The 19,199-nt window shown below is 41.0% G+C and overlaps 1 protein-coding gene and 1 long non-coding RNA gene across 3 annotated transcripts in view; one reads left to right on the forward strand and one right to left on the reverse strand.

The window, feature by feature from the left end:
* The window catches only part of SYNPO2 (synaptopodin 2), a 79,188-nt gene that overhangs the window by 20,489 nt on the left and 39,500 nt on the right, over positions 1-19,199 (reverse strand). For both annotated transcript variants that reach the window (XM_008632608.2, XM_008632678.2), the window contains exons 2-3: positions 6,340-6,491; positions 1,315-2,105 (exon numbers count right to left, since the gene is read on the reverse strand). In XM_008632608.2, the coding sequence (XP_008630830.2) occupies positions 1,315-2,105; positions 6,340-6,491 (943 nt within the window). The remainder of the gene's footprint in view (positions 1-1,314; positions 2,106-6,339; positions 6,492-19,199) is intronic.
* Positions 828-19,199, forward strand: part of LOC108446261 — a 57,561-nt gene continuing 39,189 nt past the window's right edge. The window contains exons 1-2 of the long non-coding RNA XR_001861409.1: positions 828-1,004; positions 4,805-5,098. This is a non-coding gene — a long non-coding RNA (uncharacterized LOC108446261). The remainder of the gene's footprint in view (positions 1,005-4,804; positions 5,099-19,199) is intronic.

A 19,199-nucleotide genomic window follows, 5' to 3' on the forward strand; every position in this document is an offset into this window, starting at 1 on the left:
TCCTAAGGATAATGACCTGCCACTAGTTTAGAAGACATGAGATTGTCATAGTTTACATGGGAAAAGGACAGGATCTGTATTGTACTTGAAAGAAGAGTTTATCATGTGAAAAGTAGTTCATACTTTTGCCTTTTAAGACAGGCACTGCAAGTAATTCTCTAGGAAATGCAGGCACAGTCCCACAGTTGGTTCTGACTTCGCAGCCAAAATGTGACGCATGTGCACTTTTCTTTCATACTTCATTTAATATGCCCAAAATATGTGGGTTGCATACAGACACTTAGGCATAAGTAACTGCCTAATCCACTTGCCAATGAGACACAAATGGTTATCATGCTAAAAATACACTTCCAGAGGAATTAGCAGTGGGTTAGCAGAGGAGTTCCAGCGCTGCATATGAAATAGTTTGTCGCTACAGTATCTCACTGCACACATTCAAGCACCTTTGGCATACTGCTACTAAATCCCCAGACAGGATTCTTCACATTGTTGGGAAGGAGCAAGCAACCAATAGAAAGGTCCCAGATGAATAAAATAACAAAGAAATAAATAGATTAATTAATTAATAATGCATATATACACCCAGTTAATCAATATTGGCTCCAGTGGCAAGTTTGCTTCCATGTAAACTTCTTGGACACATTTTGAAGCTGACCTCTGGGTCTGGGAGTCAGGAGAAATAACATGTTCACTTTACAGTCTAGGGAAGGCTGACAAAACCAAAAGGATCATGTAACAGTTATACACATGCTGGTGTCTGTCAAAATCTCTTCTGCAGGCAACATCAAGCTTTGCTGCTAGACTTTTTTGTTAACTTTTCAAAGCAGTGGCATGGCTTTGGTTTTAGATGATGCAAATGACAACGCAAAGTTTTTGCTATAAAAGGAGAAATCCACAGGATTCACTTAGACATGTGCAAGCAACTTGCTCTTTTTGTTAATATTTTACAGATTGCCACTGTATATGCATTAGAAGACCAGCAGAGTTCAGCCCTTTCTGGAGATGTAAGTATTTTTAGTTGGACCAAGTCATGAGTTAATTTCAAAGTGTTAGTCTACTAAGCAAAGTTATTCAGCACAGTTAAGGCATGGGTACACTCTTGGCTCATCACCAGGAGCATTGTATTACCCTGAAAAAATATATAAAGCAAGAACAGAAACACCATTTGAAAGAAAAAGAGAGAGGGAAAGTTAGGAAACTGCAGAAAAAATCTCTAAACTTTTTTTTTCTAATGCATTCTAAACCCTGAAATTATGTCTAAAGCTACAAAACATGCCCTCAGGCAGTGCAAATGATTAGATGGGATATACTCACTTGCGTGCCTTGCCCTGTGCTTGAGAGGTCTGTGATCCTTTTCCGAGTGCTTGCTGTCTTCTCCCTGCTCTGTGGCTTCTGGTGAGATTGCAAAGGAGAGGAGGGAAGGAGGTGCTTCTGACTGCCCTCCTTCTACTTGAGAATCAACACACCCCCTTTCAGACTGAGACCTGGGTGTTTCCTTCTCCCTGTCTGAGCAGTCTAGGATCACCTCCACCCTGGGGATAGATGGAACTGCACCTTGGATCCTCTTGACCTCTTTGCTGCTAGAAAACTGGACTACTTTGTTTGACCACTGGATGTTGCCCTCCTTCACACCCAGGGGAACTGCGATGAGGGGGCTGCTCCCGTCCTGTGGTGCACCGGGTCCTTTGCCTGGAGGGGGGCACTTTTCTGCCCCCAACAGAGTCACAGCAGGAGCATTGGTGGCCTTGTGCACGTCATTTGAGAGGGACAACTGCAGCTCAACCATAGCACCTGGCCTTTCTTCTGCCGTCCCTCTGAAAGCAGCCTCATCTGTCACAAGCACCTTGGGGGTTCCTATCACTTTAGGAGGAATTCTGTGGCTTTGTGTGGTCTCTTGCTTTGTTTCAGAAAAGTGTGTGTTGCTTTCTGCTGCTCCGTGGTGAGTCCCACTGTAAATCTCTGTGATGCACAAATCTCCATGGGGTATCTCTTGCGCTGTGTTCATTTGCAGTGTGGTGTTCTCCCTATAGTCCTCAGTTTTTATGCTCTTGTGCTTCCCATTTTCTCTTTCAGCACTCAAGGTGTCATTTATTCCACTGGAGGATCTGCACATACATAAACAATTCAAGAAATTAAGCTGCTGTAAGCACAGCCATTGTAAATAGACAGTTACAAAGGCAATTTCTGCATAGCATTTCCCCACCCTAATTAATTGTGGTACCTTCTAGCAGATCCATTTAAATAAAAGAGTTTTTCCACAATGCAGAGGTCTTAAATAGAAGCATATTTGTATCTTTCAAAATTCTTCAACTTAGCAGTTCAGTAAGAGGGAAATTACACAACACTGGTAGAACCATGACCCCACTACTAACCTGAAATGTGGAACTGTATCATTCTTAACATCAGTGTGCTTTCACAGACACATTTCTGTCATAGGGTTTCCAGAGAAATGCTGCTGAGGCTTTTGAGACAATACTTCTTCATATTTCACATGTCCGCGAGAAAATTAACTTTGCATGACACCAGAGGAGTGGTTAATTTTTGGCTCTGTAGCCACTACTGCTACTGTTTTAGGCACCATCCTTACATGTGGTTCCTGTCCCAAATCATTCACTCTCTAAGGAATAGAGAAGTACTGGATAAGGATCAGAGGGAGGGAAATAAATACTTGAAATACACATTCAAAGAATTCCTGTGAGGATCATCATCCTTATGTATCATGGATTAATTAAAATATTCTGGGCCTATTCCAGTGATCCAGCATAAAAGGGCAGTGAACCTATATAGTATTTCCTACTTGTTTAAAAATATATTATTTCTAACTGGAAAATGTTATTTTTATTTGTGAAACCTACACTATATTTCAGCGTAGCTCATTTTTCTAAACTATTAAGTCCTCTGGCTCAGTTAGGCTGTTTTACTGGTGTTAAGGACACCTGGTATACTCTTTAGCTCCTTCTTTCAGTACTCTGGACCATACTGCCTACTATTAATTTGAGGAGAAACCTTGTCTGTACAGCAAGGCTGCAGCATGTTATTAAGAGTTTCTATTTGCTAGAAGGTAGCAAAGCACTTTTTCAAATGAGGGAAGTGGTAGGTGTCGCCAGTAAAGTATTAATATCAAGTACTATGGAGATTTTTGAAATCAACAGCAGCCCTGGCTATTCTAAAACTTTGGAACCCCTTAGAAATAAAGGTTGGAAGAAGCAGCAGAAGGAACAAATCTGTCAGTGCGCTGAAGAAACTTCAATATCACTTGCTTTTTAGGCATGCAGCTTACTGCCTGTGGCAGTCTGGGTCTGCCTCAAATAACACAAAATGAGTAACATCCATTTCATCACATATGGGGCTTTGTGAAGGTCAGACAGATTTTAATTTAGGGAGCTCCTCGTGAATGCTGCTGGATCCCATCGTATGATGCTATTTGGATGATCAATTGTACTGCTCTCAAGCAGAGATAGATTACAGAAATCTGTAAACATTTCCTTGTAAGATATGGACTGGGGGCTGGGCCAGCTAAATGTTAGCCTTTATTGGTAGCTGAGTGATTGTCTGTGTGGAAGAGAAAGATTTCCGCCTTAAAAGGCCCTTGCTATGTATGGATATACTTCTACTCTATATAGACATAAATGTGTATCCTCTGTCAAAAGGCAGAATACTGGGTATGATTTCCTTTTTGTCATTTCATATTCTGTTTTGTGAAATTTTTGTTTTTGTTTCGGGCCTTTCCAGCTCCCTGCAGGAACAACAGCCCTGGTGTAATTCCAGGAAGGAAGCAGAACTCATGGAGTCAGTGTGGCAGGGTTTGTCGGAGGCTCATGTTTTCCTCCCTACATGGTGCATTTCATGCTGGCGTGCACTGAGCACTCCCTTCTTCCCCCTAGAAAGGTTCTCTCCAGACTCAGCAGTAGCCCAGGAGCTGCTAACACTGATGTGAGGAGGGCAGGCTGGCGTTTCAGTGTCTGTCCCCTCTCTCCATGTTTCCCAGATCCATCTGCTCAGCATTTGCCGGGAAGGTCAGTGAGATGCTCCCCCACATGGCATCTGGGAGTGCCCGCCCTGCAGGGTGTTGCTTTCCTCTCATCCTGTAAACTGAGCATTTTCTGGGCACTGCTGCTGGTCAATAACTTGCTGTGGCTTACAGGGCATTGGGAAAACTTTGGTAGACATCAAAGACCAAGTAGCATTTTAAAAACTACTTTAAAAGCCCAATTTTCCTCCCAGTAAGAGTTGTAAGAGCAGAATTAGGTCAACAATTAGTGCCTGAGAAAATCGCATCCTTCGTGCAAAAAGTTCAGGAACAGCCAGGAGCTTCCCAATGGAAATTATTCTTCCCTGCTAACAAAAGATACTTAGGTGAAAAGATCACCAGTGGAATACCACTTTAATTATTCTTTCCTCATGATTTCCAGCATTTTCTTGAGGTGTCTGCTAAGAAGTGGCTAGTCAGGAGAGGAAGGATTTGCTTCTCATTGCTCTCAAAGGATGCTAAGACACTTCCTGAAAAATCCTTCTGGGGGTAGTGCTGAGAGGGATAGTACCCACAAACGAGGTGGGAGGGCAAGAGAAGTGTTTCAGTCTATTCTCCCATACCTGGGAAGATACTGACAGCAGGGTCTGGGATTTGGGAGAGATGAGCTGATGAGAAGAAATTTAAAAATTCTTACAGTGAGTTTCTTTAGAACATTTTAGTCACTTTCAGAGTGCTGAGCAACTGCAATTTTCTTAAAATTTCTGAATGGTTTCATTCCATGAAACACTGAATTATGTGGTCTAAACACTCTGTTTTGGTTCTGATTTTCAGGACATGCCTTGAATGTTCACCACATATTCAAGCGGGGGCAATGGAGAGTCCCTTTCAGCTGCAGCATCCTGTGGCCTTCAGACAACTGAAATATCAGTTATGGAACAGCAACAGGCAGGAGTCAAAGTATGTGGAGCTATTTCTATGGCTGAAGAGAAGACAGCTGGTCAGCCACAAAGTGCAGTTCCAATAGTCACATTATGAATTAAAAACAGAAGAATGCAGCTGTCACATGAGGAACACTCAGCTGGTCCCCTGTTGAGCCAGGAGCAAGAGCTGTGCACTCTGGGGGAGGTAAGCTCTAATCCTCAGTTACCATCGTCCCCCTGATCCTGTCACACTAATCCATTACTCAGCCCCAAACAGCCTGAACAGACAGGCCATGCAAAATGTCTGTTAAAATAAGCACTCCTTGAGAGCATCTTGTTTTGAAGGTAGATTGTTACTTTGACCTGCTAGGCACTTGAAGAAAGCTCCTTTGTGCAGGTTGCAGGAACCATGAGGAATTTCACATGCTGTGTAGACATCCCTGGTAGCCAGAAACAAGTGCCTGTTTTCATCCTTTTCAGGGACGCTGCTCTGTTAGCTGTCATGGCGAATCCTGATCCTTTCCTGGTCCTGCCTGTGAGAGGGAGCTGCAGTAGCTCTGGGGGAAGCCTTAAGTCCTTACAAGGAGTGTGGGAGTTTCAAGACTTTTTCTTCCTCTTCTTACCCCCACTGAAGCCAATTCAGAGTTCATCCTGTCTGAATTCACTGTCTGGGGAGAATGTGCTTTACTGTAGGTGGCTCTGAACTCAGGTTGCATTTATTACACTGATGGCAATTACAGAGCAGGCATTGGAATAGACTGATGTTCAGTGAGCTGGCCTGCTTGCAAGTTTGCATGAAGCTTCTCTGCTCTAAGAAACTCAAAGCATTTTCAAAGAAAACTGAAATTCCCTCTCACTATTTTACAAAGGCAGAAACTGAAACCCAGAGAGCTGTGACTTCCCCCACCTCATCGAGTGAGGTGATAACAGCTACAGAAATAGAATTCGTGACTTCCAGGCCCTCTCCTCCTCCTGACTACTAACGCATTTTGCCACCCAAGAAGACCATTTGCCATGTCATCATCGAGGCATATCTGTGTAACACAGTTTGTCCATGTATAAAGCCTTTGTTTTTTGTAAGCCTCACTTCCATATCTATGGGGAATAACAGCACTTCACTGCTTCAAAGGGGTGGAGAGAATAACTGAACTCAAGGCTCTGCAATATGCATATATGGTAGTGAACACCTTGCAAGTATTAATACTTATATTTGGAGACTGTACTATTAATTCTGTGCCTGACCGCTGCTGTTCAAAGTATATACATTAATTCCTTCAGCTCAAATTCTCTGTCTTCCCTCCCTTTTCCATCCTAGCAGCGTTACAGACACTAACAACAGGACTATCAGAACCTCTCAGTATAAGGCTGCAAAAGGAGTGTGTTCAAAGCCAACATTTTCCAGGTGATTCACTGAATTGCACCAAAGCATCCTGTGCATTCCTGTACCTCTTGACAAGCATCTGCAGGACGTCAGTCAGGCTTTCCATCAGAACGATGACCTCAGCATAGGTTAGGTCTCCACAAGGCTTGCCATTGATAGACACCACCTCATCCCCCTCGCACAGTCCAGCCTTGGCTGCTTTGCTTTTGCTGCGAACCTACAATGAGTCAAAAACAAATTCCAAATTACACAATTAATGTTTGTCTGAGAACAGCAGTAACCATGTCCTCAGCATGCTTTTGTCTGTACAAAAGGATCAGTAATATTGATCATAAACAAATTGGTGGTAACACAAATTAATAACCTGTCTCAGTTGAGGTTAATATTGTTCTGGTCAGTAAAATACAAAACCTTCTGCTTTAATGAACTTGTGAGCTAGATGTCAAACAGGCTGGATTGATTCTTTTAAAACTGGGAGACGCAGAAGTTTAGTACAGACAACAATCAATTGATCACAGTTGAGCAGAAATGCAAAAAACTCTCATTAGTTTCTCTGAAAATGAAGACTACTAAAAGCTGAAATCTGCACTGAGATTGTAAAAGAAGAGTGTGTAAATTCAGGCCTATCTGGGCAGAGTGTCAATATCTACATTTCCTTAGATGCCCAACTGAAGCTTTAGTCCCCAAACTATAAACATCTGCATCCCTGGAGATCCTAAATCCATGTTTAGTCATGTGAGTAAGTGCCCTGATTTATTAAAGTTAAGGCATGCCTGTTACGGTCTAACCCTCCCTGTTAAGTTCTCATTCAAGAATCCTCTGCAGCTCAGTTTTTGCTGTTTCTCTTCTTTTTCCACTGGCAGTGTGTTGTAACTTCTCACAGTCTTTGTATAACAAAACTTAGACAGCTCTAACACCACTCAAGGTATGTCGTACAGTTGACTGCTATTTTTAAAGTATGTATTTGGCAAAGAGTGTGTTATATTAACCAGGATTCTTGCAGGAGTCTATTTTAGAATGACACATACACATAAAAGGGCTGGCCTTGGATTCTTTGATCTCAATCTGCTACCTGTTGGTGTGAGTACTTTGGCCTTATACCATATCCAGTTGTTGATTCAATGTGTTATCCTTGTTAATTCTCATAGTGTTTTCTTGAAAATTTTTAAAGAAGTAGCATAGTTCTACCACACTCACAGTGGCAGAGCCAGTCCCTACCAACTGTAAGGAAGCTACTTCTGATATACTCCAGATTTGAGGGTAGAACTGGCCCACAGACTCATGGAACTGTCCCAAACTTTCTATTAAGCCACTGGGCTGGTACCTAAGATGCATTTCAGAAAGGAAGTTCCTTGGAGTCAGGATGATGGGGCGCACAAAGAGTAAGACTGCACGTTTTTCTGTGGCAGGGCCACCACATCTATCTCTGCTGTTTTGATTTACACATTCCCATATGTCATATTATGGCTCTTGGAGCAGTGAAGGAACAGCAGCCTGGTGCATACAGAAGCCAGTTTCTACCTTGCAGAGTTAACATTTACAAATATGGAGTGGTATGCTGCTCTGTTTATCTCCCCTTAGACAAGAGCATAAACATCCTTGTGCCTTGGGAAGAAATGACACTTTAGACAGTGTTTAGAGGTTTTGCTTCATAAATGAGCTAGGATTTGGGTGGAGGTTTAGTTACTGTCTTTTTTCAAATAGGAGGGTATGCTATTAAAATTTTACAAGACATCCTAGACCTGAACATAAATATTTAATGTAGATGCCATGAAGAATTTTGAGTGACCCTTTTTCAGAAAATCTATAAACATCCATTATAGAAACCTGTGAACTCTGAAATAGTATAATGTGATACCTAGATTGTGAGAACACTTGTTTCTCTTTCTTTATTTAGTGTTTGAGAAGCATTAAAAAGAAAAAAAACAGACAAGGGGATTGATTTTCTTTTCAAAGATCTTAAAAGATCATTTCAGTCCATTTTTCTGCCATGTGAATTATTGAGAGATCACAATTCTGATATCTGGAACTTCATACAAAAATCAGCCTTCCAAATTTGAACAATGTCTGTATAAAATCACCTCAGTATTGTTTTTTTGGGGGGGGGGTTTTTTTGGTTTTTTTTGGTTTGGGTTTGGTTTTTTGGTGGGGTTTTTTTTGGTGTTTTTTTGTTTTGGTTTGGTTTTTTTGGTGCTTCTGTTGGGGTAATAAAAAGGAAGACAGCACTCAGAAGAAGAAAATCAGCAAGGCAGATTCAGGGATAAATTATGGCAGGTTGCTGCTAGGGTAGAATATCCCATCATCATTTGTGTTATTTCAGCCTCAGCATAACAGCAGCTTACTCAACAATACGTAGACTGCTTTGCCAGGGAAGCTGTAATTGTTTCTGGCTTTATTTGTTTTCACTGGAAACCCACAAAAAAGAATAAATAATTTACTCATGTAAACAGAGACTTCTCAGATTTCTGGGAAAAATAATAAAAATAAATAAATACTAAATAGAAAGACCCACCCAGAACAACAACAACAAAATTCCAAGAAGATTTGTGGAAAGAAAGATCTTCCTGGTAAAATGTATTCAGTGGACAGTTTTCTCTCAAAGGCAGTTTTGGCAGTAAGCCTTTGAGGAGGCCACTGGGAAACAAAAGCTGTCTTTGTTAGCAGAAATACAACTTGGTCACACAGAGGACAGTAAGAAACCTTTATCCAGTTCTTGGGAACTTAAAGCAAAGCATATTTGGCTGTAAAGCAGGAGAGATTCTTAAAAAACCAGTGATTGCTCTTGCTTCATAGTGCAGCCCTGGCTTTCTCAGGTACTTGTTTCTCCTATGCACTTGAAGTTTTTCTTAAGAAGAAGTGGGTTTTTGCATAAAATTTTTGAGTAGGATCTCACTACAAGAATAATATGTTCGTAAAGATTTTCTTAGTTTTGTAATGCCTGCAATACCAGCATAACATAGGAAAACTGAGCTGGTGCTGTTAGTGCTGAACCTGTCAAGATACCAGCTGCTACTGGGCACCTCGAAGAGCTCCACCCCATTTTCAGCTGGTGCTGCCTCTATTGCTTTCCTGCTCCCCCTCAGTCAGGACTCTTTATTATTCAATGTACCTGAAGTATGTAATTTCTTTTTATTTCCAGACCTCTCCTGTATCCAGAATTTCTCACTATCAGGAGTGCCCTTTGCTGATTAAAATGTCAAGTCCTGAGCAATTCCTCATATCCACAGAAATATTAAACTTAGGAGAAACTTGCTATGTGAAGGACTTAGCCTGGATGTTTGCTGTTATCTGAGCACCACAGAAGATCCAGGACCCCCTGGCACCAGTTCAGAGGCAGCAGGGTCTGGGGGCTGTCCAGAGGCTGTTCAGAAGGGTCTGTGAACACTTCAGGTGGAAACTGTGAGTGAGCAAGGTCTGGGTATTGTGCTGGCCTGGTGAGAGATCACCTCCCAAAGACACAGGTATGTGGGTAAAATGTGGGATAGGAGCTTTGGTGGTGCCTGTGGGATGCTGCTGGGGCTGGAGTAGCCATGGATGCCTACAGCACATGACAGTTCCAGTCAGTTTCTTAACCAGTAAAAAAGGAATAAATGGATGGATACACAGTGGCTGTGCTCATGTTAGTCTGGGCAAAAGGGGTATTTTTTAGAGAAAGTGAATGGGAGTGCCCAGCCCTCATTCTGTGTATGGTGTAGTGCTTTTAATTTAAACTAGATCAAGTCTCCTTCTCCTATCCAACTGGAGACTCCTTCCCAATTAACTAGATCTCCTTTGATTTAATCTGAAAGCACTCCAGTTTGTACAACCCAAAACTGTTCCATGCTATGAAGCAACATATGGTAAATCAGGAATAACAGAGACATTTGCTTCAAAAAATGTTATCCCGATAAAGCTGAAAAGCTGGAGTAGATACACCTGTTACTTGTTGTGGCTGCAAGTGGATGCACAGACAACAACTGGGGCTCAGCTGACCAGCTGATGATTTTGAGTGTATGTCTGAGCCCTATAATAAGCAGATCAGAGTTGAGGTATGTTGAACCTGGTAACAAGGTCAGTGAGTTGTAGTTTAAAGTGAGGCAAATGGACTTGAGGACACTCTGCAGTCCAGTTCTCTAATCGCACAACAAAAAATTATTAGGATGTTTCATCATCTTGGTTTTACCAGTGATTTTTGGGAAGGATGATGTGTATCTTAATCTTATCCTGGACTTTGGTTTATTCTGGAGCTTGGAGTACACAACTTTATCTGGGATGTGTGTCTAAGTGCTGCGCATCAGGTATAGCCTGACTGAGCAACCAATCTCAGAAAATGAGCAATATGAGCATAAGCACAGTCCATTTAGTCTAAAATTTTATCTAATAAAATAAGATTTATGTAGGTTTAAAATACACATAATTTGCACAGTAAAATTCTGAATTTAAAGCAAGCTTTCCAAACCGTGAGTTATTTTCAAAATTATTTACTGATCCTTTTTTCAGTTTGACAGCAGCTTTTGAACAGCAGAACAGGAAATATTACCACTGGAATGGCAATTTAGTAGTGGAAATATTCTTCCCTGCCATTTCAGTCCCCTTGCTCATACAGGCAGAGTAGTTCCTTTCATTGTGGGGTCACCTCTGGAAGAGCCTATTCAGGTGAATATCCTGTCTGACTCCTGAAGCCTCATCTGAGCTGTTGTTGGCCCTCAAGGCTCAAAGCTGATTCCTGTGAACCTTATTTACCTGTGTGTCCTCAGTGTTAGGTTTGGGTCTTTGGTGGCTGGCCTTGTGTTTTGCTGTGATGAAATATGTTGTCCAAAATAGCAAGGCTTACCGGGCAAGGGACTTCTGTAGATCAGTTGTCCATCCTTATTATTGTTTACTACTTTAGTTATGTCAGCTACAAACTTTACCAGCAGTGACTTTGTGTTTTCTTTTAAACTGGTGATTAAACATTAGTACCAAAAGGTGAAGGGTGCCTAACAAGAACATGTCCTTTGACTACTTTGAATGATTCCCTAGATTAATGTTACCTTCTCAGACCCAACAACTAGCCAGATTTTAATGCAGTAATTTTTACTACAGTAGCAAACTGTGCCCTTTCATGTCTTTTGATTATCAGTACTGCAGAAATGTGTTTAAGAAATTTCTATTAAGTAGCTTTTTAAAAATAATCATTAACCTAAATATTGGGATTAGTACCCTTTCTCTATAGAACTCTAACAATTAACTAATAGAGTGACTTTGTTTAAATGTGCCTTGTGTTGAGGTTTTTTTTAGTCGTTTTATTTCCAGAGATATGAAATGGTAAAGAAGCAGAGAAAACAGGTGTCACTATGCAGGAAAGCGGGAGTGGGGAGACTCTGCTTCTTCTTTTCATGTTCATACTAATATTAAAGCAGCAAGTGTTTGATACACTGCTTTCATACGTAATTTTTTTTCCCTAAAAGAAACAACTTACACTTCTAACATTTGACACCCTGAATACAGCTCTGATTTTTCTAAATCTATTTTTCTTTAATATGGTCAGTTACCTTAATTTTGACAGAAAGTATAATTATGTTAAAAATCCAAGTTGAATGGGGTTATGTGTCAGAAATAACAAGAAGTCAACTGACTTCAATATGACCTAGTCCTGGCCATAAAGGAGGTGGCAATTCAAAGTGAAAAGACAGGAGATGTGATGAAGTGATCCAAAATCTATGTAATTAAAGAAAGTTGTATTCTGCTTACTGACAAAGTGGCAAATCGTACTACATGTGAAAGTACACAAAGTGTAGTGGAACTCAGCTTTGCCACTTAACTAAGTACAAATCAGTATTACCACAGTTAAAGGCCTGCCTGTTGATTGCTGCAATAAATTTATCTGGCTAGCATGTTTTTCTCAAATATATTTGAGGCCAGCATAAATAAATTAATATATTCACTACTTAGTTTAATTTTATCAGACATTAGCTCATACTTTCCAGAAGTTATTTTTTCTCATTAATTGATTAGCTAAGTGTTAGTCATGAAGTTCAGGATCAGGGATCAAAGACCAGTGTTTCCTGGAGACAGTATTTTTAAAAAAACCCCAAAACCCACCAAAAAAAGTACTTCATCTCTTCCATTATAAACCCTTCCATTATAAACCCCTGACAGCAAAGTCAGGGGCTGGTAAAAGTATTTAAATATATTTAAAAGTTATCTATCACTCTAATAAAATGAACGATGTACAGTGCTTTGCTATGAGCAGGAAGCAGAAGCACTAAGGGACACTTGTTAGTGTATTAGTTGTTTGACTTGTATGAAGTTAGGGAATTAAAAATGAAGCTACAACTCGCATAATTCAGCCACAGTTTATAAGTAAGGCTCTAGGGCCTTGTTTTGCAATGGTTATACATGCAGGATTCCTTTAGACAGAAAAGTAGCCTTCAGTAAGTGAGCTTTTTGGGGTTTAGATATGAAGGACTGTACAGTAAGCTAAGCCTACCTCCTGATGTGCTTGGGTTTTTTTAGGGATCTCTGTAGATCCTTTAAATAGCTCGGAGACTCCAGGCTAGTAAACACTGCTATTGCTAAATCACAGGAGGTGAAGAAGGGACAAGCTCCCATCCCCTTGTTTTCTCCATGGTTTCTGGGTGGGTTTTAAGTCAGGTTTACAATGAGAACATCCAAACTTATTTCTACCTTAACGCTCTCTTCCCCATCCCCAAGCATCGCGATCACAAGTTATAGTGTGGGCTGTATAAATAATGAGTTTTAAGGAAAAAAGTGCCCATACATGAGGAAAACTGGAAGACCTGTGTGTTCTTAATTTTAATATGTATATAATGGGAAAGTAGTTGTCAGTAGACAGATAGCAATAAGCAGACAGGAAAGAGTCATCGCATCTTCAGGAAGGGAATTTGAGCCACTTGTAGATTTAACTAATGGTACCATAGTTGAGGAAGTCCTTGAGAGGTTTTAAAAAGCCATATAATTAGGAAATATTCTTGCCTAGAACTCCTGTCTGGGCTTTGCATCCACATAAATTCATTGCAAATACCAGGTTCTGGTCTACGCTGAAGGCATTTTTGGCAGGACAGGGCTCAAGCTTAAGGATTGCATTTTGAGTAAATGGGTGAAATGCTATTGAGATAAGAGTGTCATTGACTGGAGTTGTAGTGGGATGACCTACCTGGGTGTATGTATTCTGTATAAAGACTCCACCATGGCTGCATGCATTTTACTCTTACAGAGGGCCTCTTTAGAGCCAGCATACCAAATTTTAGTCTGCTTTCATTAGCCATGCCTATACTTGAGCATGAGTCTGCTGCATAATGTGGCTTGAGCTATTTGCATCTGTGCTGCCTGGAGGTGACTTTGCGTCAAGATGATTGCAGTTCTCATCCTCTCTGGACTGAATTTCTCTACCAGATAAGCTACCTCCTTTCAGAATCAGTCAGGATAAAAGTCACAATGTAAAACCTCCAGACAGGGCAAATTCACTGGGATTGTGACATCCAAGCCCTCCCCAGCTCCTCTGAATGTATGGGAAAGCAGTGAGGAGCCTTGCCCCAGAGCTAAAGCTCAAGTGCTGTGACTTTAGCTACTCTAAATATAGATAATATGAATAGAGATAGTATGAGTATAAAGTAGTTTTCTATATTTTACCTTGAAGTCTCTATGTCCACTCCTTTGGGGATTGTGTATAGTTACAATTTTTTACACAGTAAGACTCGTGAGACAATGCAAAATGCCTGCTAATTAACTGGGTTAAACAAAGATACTTCTAAGTTATCTCCCAAATTGTTTTCCTGAGAGGAAGCTTTGAATAATGAAGTATCTTTGGCTTGTAAGGTAAGCACAGAATATTTCCTCTCAGCAAATTCTTCCCAGTACCAGGATAAGGATATGGGGAATTGGGCAGTTCAGTACTCTTCTCCTTCTGGTCTTACGGGAAAGCTCCTAGAGACATCCATTTTCATGTCTGTCTGTAAAGGTAATTGTATTTCTAAATGGGTTATGAGACAAAATAACATTAGAGACATCAAAGGAGAAAATAGTTAATGTGTCCACACATAGTTTTGTTACTAAATGTTCAAAAAGTCTTTCCAGAAGGGGAGGTAGGATATCACACTTTGAACGCATGGGGGTGCTACCACTGATTATCGCTAAGATCATCACTGGAAAAATTGAACACTGGTGTAAGATTGTATTAGCTTATGGCAAATAGGAGATCTAGGATGCCAAGCCACACTAAACAAAGGTACTTTTTAACTTTAAAATCCATTGATCCCATGGCAAAGGTTCTGGCTTTACTTAGCAACTCACAGCTAAAGCAGAATTTCAATCATGGTTTGCTCATGTAAAAGTTCATGGGACATTCTTGTAGAGGGGAGATGGTACCAGGTAGTTATTAGTCTACTTTTTGATTAACTCTGTCTGCAGTTCTTCTGCTGCACTGTACATGTGAAATCACATTTCTTGATTCTGGATCAGTTTGGTGACTCTTGTCTCCTCCTTCCCACAACATCAGAAGTACTTACATAAAAGATCAGTTCTCTTCAGTGTCTATTTGACAAATGCATTTTGGTACATCTTCTTGCACATTCTGTCATGGGAGGGTTACAGAACCTGTTTAGCCATTTATATATTGACAGAGCATTTGTGCCATTTGTACCCAGAGAGCAGACTGATCTCAGTGAAAAGAAAAGCCTGCTCAAATTCCCAAAAGCCTTGCCTAATGTACTGGTGTATCATCTTACTGGTAGTTGCCCTTTTCTGGCAGAAATCCAAAGTTAGCAGCTGAAGAAGGGATGAGGTAATGACCTCTGAAATATTGATCTGGTATGCTGGCGACGCAGCAGATTTCCCAACAGTGAGCTTGGGTGCACAGCACTTGAAGTCTGCTGTTCATTTTGTACAACACATCCAGTGCATAGCCTTTCTTGGGGTGTACTATTGCATACTTGTAGATGATGTGTCAAAACTAAAATGTGCTGCTGATTTGCATTTTTACAGTGAATTTTTGCCATTGGGGATCATGCGGCAAGGAGAGGAATGATGCCATTGCTTTTCAGTAGGGTAGATGTACATCGTCTGCTCTATTTCTATTCCCCTTTTCTTCTTGCCTTGCTTGAGCAATGACTGGCTGTGTGCTTCCTGCCTTATTTTTAAGTCCTAACCAACGTTGATCTCTCCATGAATGCTGTAGCTACATTTTCATTTCTTCCTTCTCACTGCTCCCCACGCAGAGAGATAATTGAATTGTCAAGGCTTCTTTGGGATTGAGAAAATAGTGCACCTTTACTGAGTGCTTTAGTATAAAGGTAGAATCAAAAGTCTTTAACTGCAGTATACTTTATGTCCTGGAGATGAGAATTTCTGTGATAAGGTTAAGGGAGAATAAGCAGAGATTTAAAATGTCTTTATTATCTGCTGCTGAACACTTGAAGGCAACATGTGAAGTGCTACAATAGACAGTTCTTGTGGTGAGTGTATCCACTGCCTAATCTGGGGCTGAGCTCTTGTCACTGAGAGAGTAGAGGAACAGCAATATGCTTGTAGTATTTGTATGGTGCCAAGATCAGGCCCTGGGTGTTTCCAGTAGAAAAAGGGTCACATTTCTTATACCAAAATTGCAGTCAAAGCAAGGTAAATGAAAGGTAAAAAGCAAAACCTGCCACCCGAAAGGACCTACCTTCTGGGGGTGCTAAGAGAATGATGGCATATAATATATGCACACTGTTACAAAGAACATTTCTAGCTTAGACTTGTTGCTGCTGGGAGAAAACAGCAAAGGTATGTGAGAAGTAACTAAACTCTTCAGTTTATTAAAAAAGGAAAAAAAAAAAGGAATTAGTTTGCTGGAGGTCTTTGTACTTTCCCCAGTTTAGTCCAAAGCATGTTTGTGTAATTTGATGCTTTGACTTGTGACCGGCCTTTCAGATTAAGCAACCTTTGAGGGGTACACAAGGGGCATGAGGGTTTTTTGGGGTGGTAGGAGTAGGGGAGATGACTGGCTTCTTAGTGACACACAAGCTACAAATCCATCCTACTGGCAGGCAAATGAGCCACTCCGTTTACTAGTGTGCACTTTGTCAAATCCACTCATTCCTAGCTTCATATCCTGTATCAATTACTGTGTTCTGTGTGGCTCCCCTGTCTCATTTTCACTCCATTGGTCACCTGCCCAAATTCTCTTCATGCAGGGGGGACAGGGAACAGGCAGAGAAGGAAAGACAGGAGGGTTCTCATTACAAATCTGGATTTGAGACAACACATTTAATCCTTAAAGCAAAACTACTCCAGTGACAGTTAAAATGTTCAGTCTCCCCAGTCCATTCCCCAAAATGGTATTGTTTATTACAATCCCTTAACATTATGTCATGAGCTTGCAAATACATGAGCATGGCATATGATCATCCTCCCGAAAGGAATAGCAAAGGCAGCAAGAAGGAACAAATGCCACCTTACAGGTTTCTGTTTCAGTGAGGGCTGTAGCTATCACTGTCAGTGATGTCAAGGTTATCCTGAAATGTGTGCGCAGTGATGTATTTCTTGCTACTTGCCTCACTGCTGAGGCAGCAATTTAGTCAACACCAGTAGGATCATGCAGAGGTAACTGGAAGCTTTGCTTCACTCCCAGTGGAGAAAGCAGTGGCACTGTGTTTATTGTGGGAGCTTTCTGTGTGTACAAAGCTCAGCACAACTGAGCCAGATCTCAGATTATGGGGTAGGGGGGCTCTGGTGGCTGTATTAGCACAAATGAGAGAGATTGTTCAAAGAAACAAAGTAACATGAGCATCTGGTAAACGCAGCATCTAGATAATATACATTAAACAGTTATTGTGTTACACACAAGCAAAGTGCTCAATGCCAAATAATCTTCACAAGAAAGCACACTGTTCCAAGTCATTGGAGAAGCATGAATCAAACAGTGGCACAAACTCAGCTGAGAGCTCTATAGAGGGGCTGTGTTCCAGCTCCCATTGCTTGTAGTCATCTTTAGCTGGGCTGTTCAACTAAATAAAATTTAGGATTAGTCTAAAGAAAATGGTCCTCTGTGAAAGCTTCTAGTTTTGTTTACCAGGGTTTCACATGAAACCTCCACCATGTTGCTCTCTCTTGAACTGTATCTATTCCTTTCACTTCTCAAAGTAAGTCAGCTAGATTCAAGCTTCCCTACTTCCCAGGAAAGTTCTTACTGACAAACTTCAAAACTGCCTGTTCCACTGAAATTTCACTCTTCCTTGACATTTCTCTAATCGCTCGATTCTTCATATCTTTGACAGGTAGTGGATAAATTTATATTGACTAGTAGCTTTAACCATGAAATAGAGTTTCAGACAAGTCTCCCAATTTAAACAGTCAAAGAAAGCATGCAGAATCAAATATGGGTCTTTTAATTTCCTTAGCATCCCTCGTGCTTAGGGTGTAGTTGAAATGTGTTTTGAAACAACCTTTTAAAACTGAGGCAGTCTCAGGCCAACCCAGCTTGATGTTTAGGAGGAAAAGCTCTGCCAAAACGGGTGAATGTTTTGTGAGCGCCAACACGTAGGTTCATGTAAAGGCCTTCCAGTGTTGCCTGGCTGCTGTCCTGGACAGCTCCTGTTTTGTGACTCATCAGGAAATTTGGATGTTCATCAGCCTCACCTCTCCCTGGTGGCCAGGAAAGGAGCAATGATGGCTTGGAGGGTGGATGTACACTAAGGATATCAAAGCCTGCCAGGGGAGGTCAGTGATCTACTTCTCCTCCCAGAAGAGGAGATGAGGTTTCTGTGCTTGTGCTGGCAGCCCTCATGATGGGGAAAATGGTGGCTGGAGAATCCTGAGAGATGTTTCCAAAATCTCCAGGGAACTGGGAGACAGAAGTATTCGCTCTGTAGGCTTTCTCACCCACCTGGGCAACAACAATGGACAAGTTTTTTAACCTGTGCTTTTAACCAAAAAATTAAAGTCCATAATCTGCCATGAAGATTTCCTTATCTGAGTCTCAGTTTTTAAAGAATATATCTGGAATTTGCCTAATTTTAATTTTATCAATTTTATCAAGCTCTAAACTGGTCATAGATGGATTGATGCAAAGGGTCACAAGAATTCATCCTTCTTTTCCAGTGGCTTAATCTGAAGTGGCTTTAACCAAAGAGAACTATAAATAGGAATAAGTATCTCTACTGAAAAGATCACTTTGTCACCCCCTTAATCCTTTCTTGTGAAGGCAACCCTTGAACACATGTAACAATTTGTGCAGGTTTCATAAAATTGACATAGAGATTAGTAATCATGGTCTGCCTTTCAGCTCTTAAATAAAATCCTGTGTAAGCCATGTATCAGAATTCCAGTGTGGCACCAACCAGAATAAAAACTAAGTATTTACAAGTAGAGCATGAGACCTGCCCTGGAACTGAAGGCTGAATGAAGAATTAATGTCTCCCAAGGTAGGCTAGAATCATCATTCTACCATGTCTTCATTCAGATTTTAAGATCAGTATTTACTTATATTTCATAATTTGGAAATACCAGCACTTTCAAATTCATGTTAAATATGCTGCCAGGGGGATATTACAGTGCTGGAAGAAGAACTATTTTGGCATGGCAAATGGATAGTAGTAGTCAGAACACTGAGGAAATGCTGTTTTATTCAGACGGTAACTGTGGAAGCTGAGCCAGACTTCTGGCTCCCATGTCAATAGTCCAGTTGTGGCTGTTGCCCTTGCACATTTGTGTCTGAGGCCAGTCTGACACAGAGGTGCTGAGCTCTGTTTAATGCTCCTGGACTTAGTGCTCCCAGGAATTAGACCTCCTATTCTTACAGTCTCCAATTCAGGCATGCTGGCAGACTTGGCTTGTTCTTTCCCTGACTTTAGTAAGAGCAAGTTGTCAACATCTTCAAAAGCTGGATGGAGAGGATTTGTGTTCCCCTTGCCCTTCCCTTTCTGTGTATTCCCAGGAGGAATGTCTGCCTGAGAACTGGAAAAAC

The sequence above is a fragment of the Corvus brachyrhynchos genome, unplaced genomic scaffold (genome assembly GCF_000691975.1).
Source record: "Corvus brachyrhynchos isolate BGI_N302 unplaced genomic scaffold, ASM69197v1 scaffold20, whole genome shotgun sequence".
In the NCBI taxonomy this organism is placed as follows: domain Eukaryota; kingdom Metazoa; phylum Chordata; class Aves; order Passeriformes; family Corvidae; genus Corvus; species Corvus brachyrhynchos.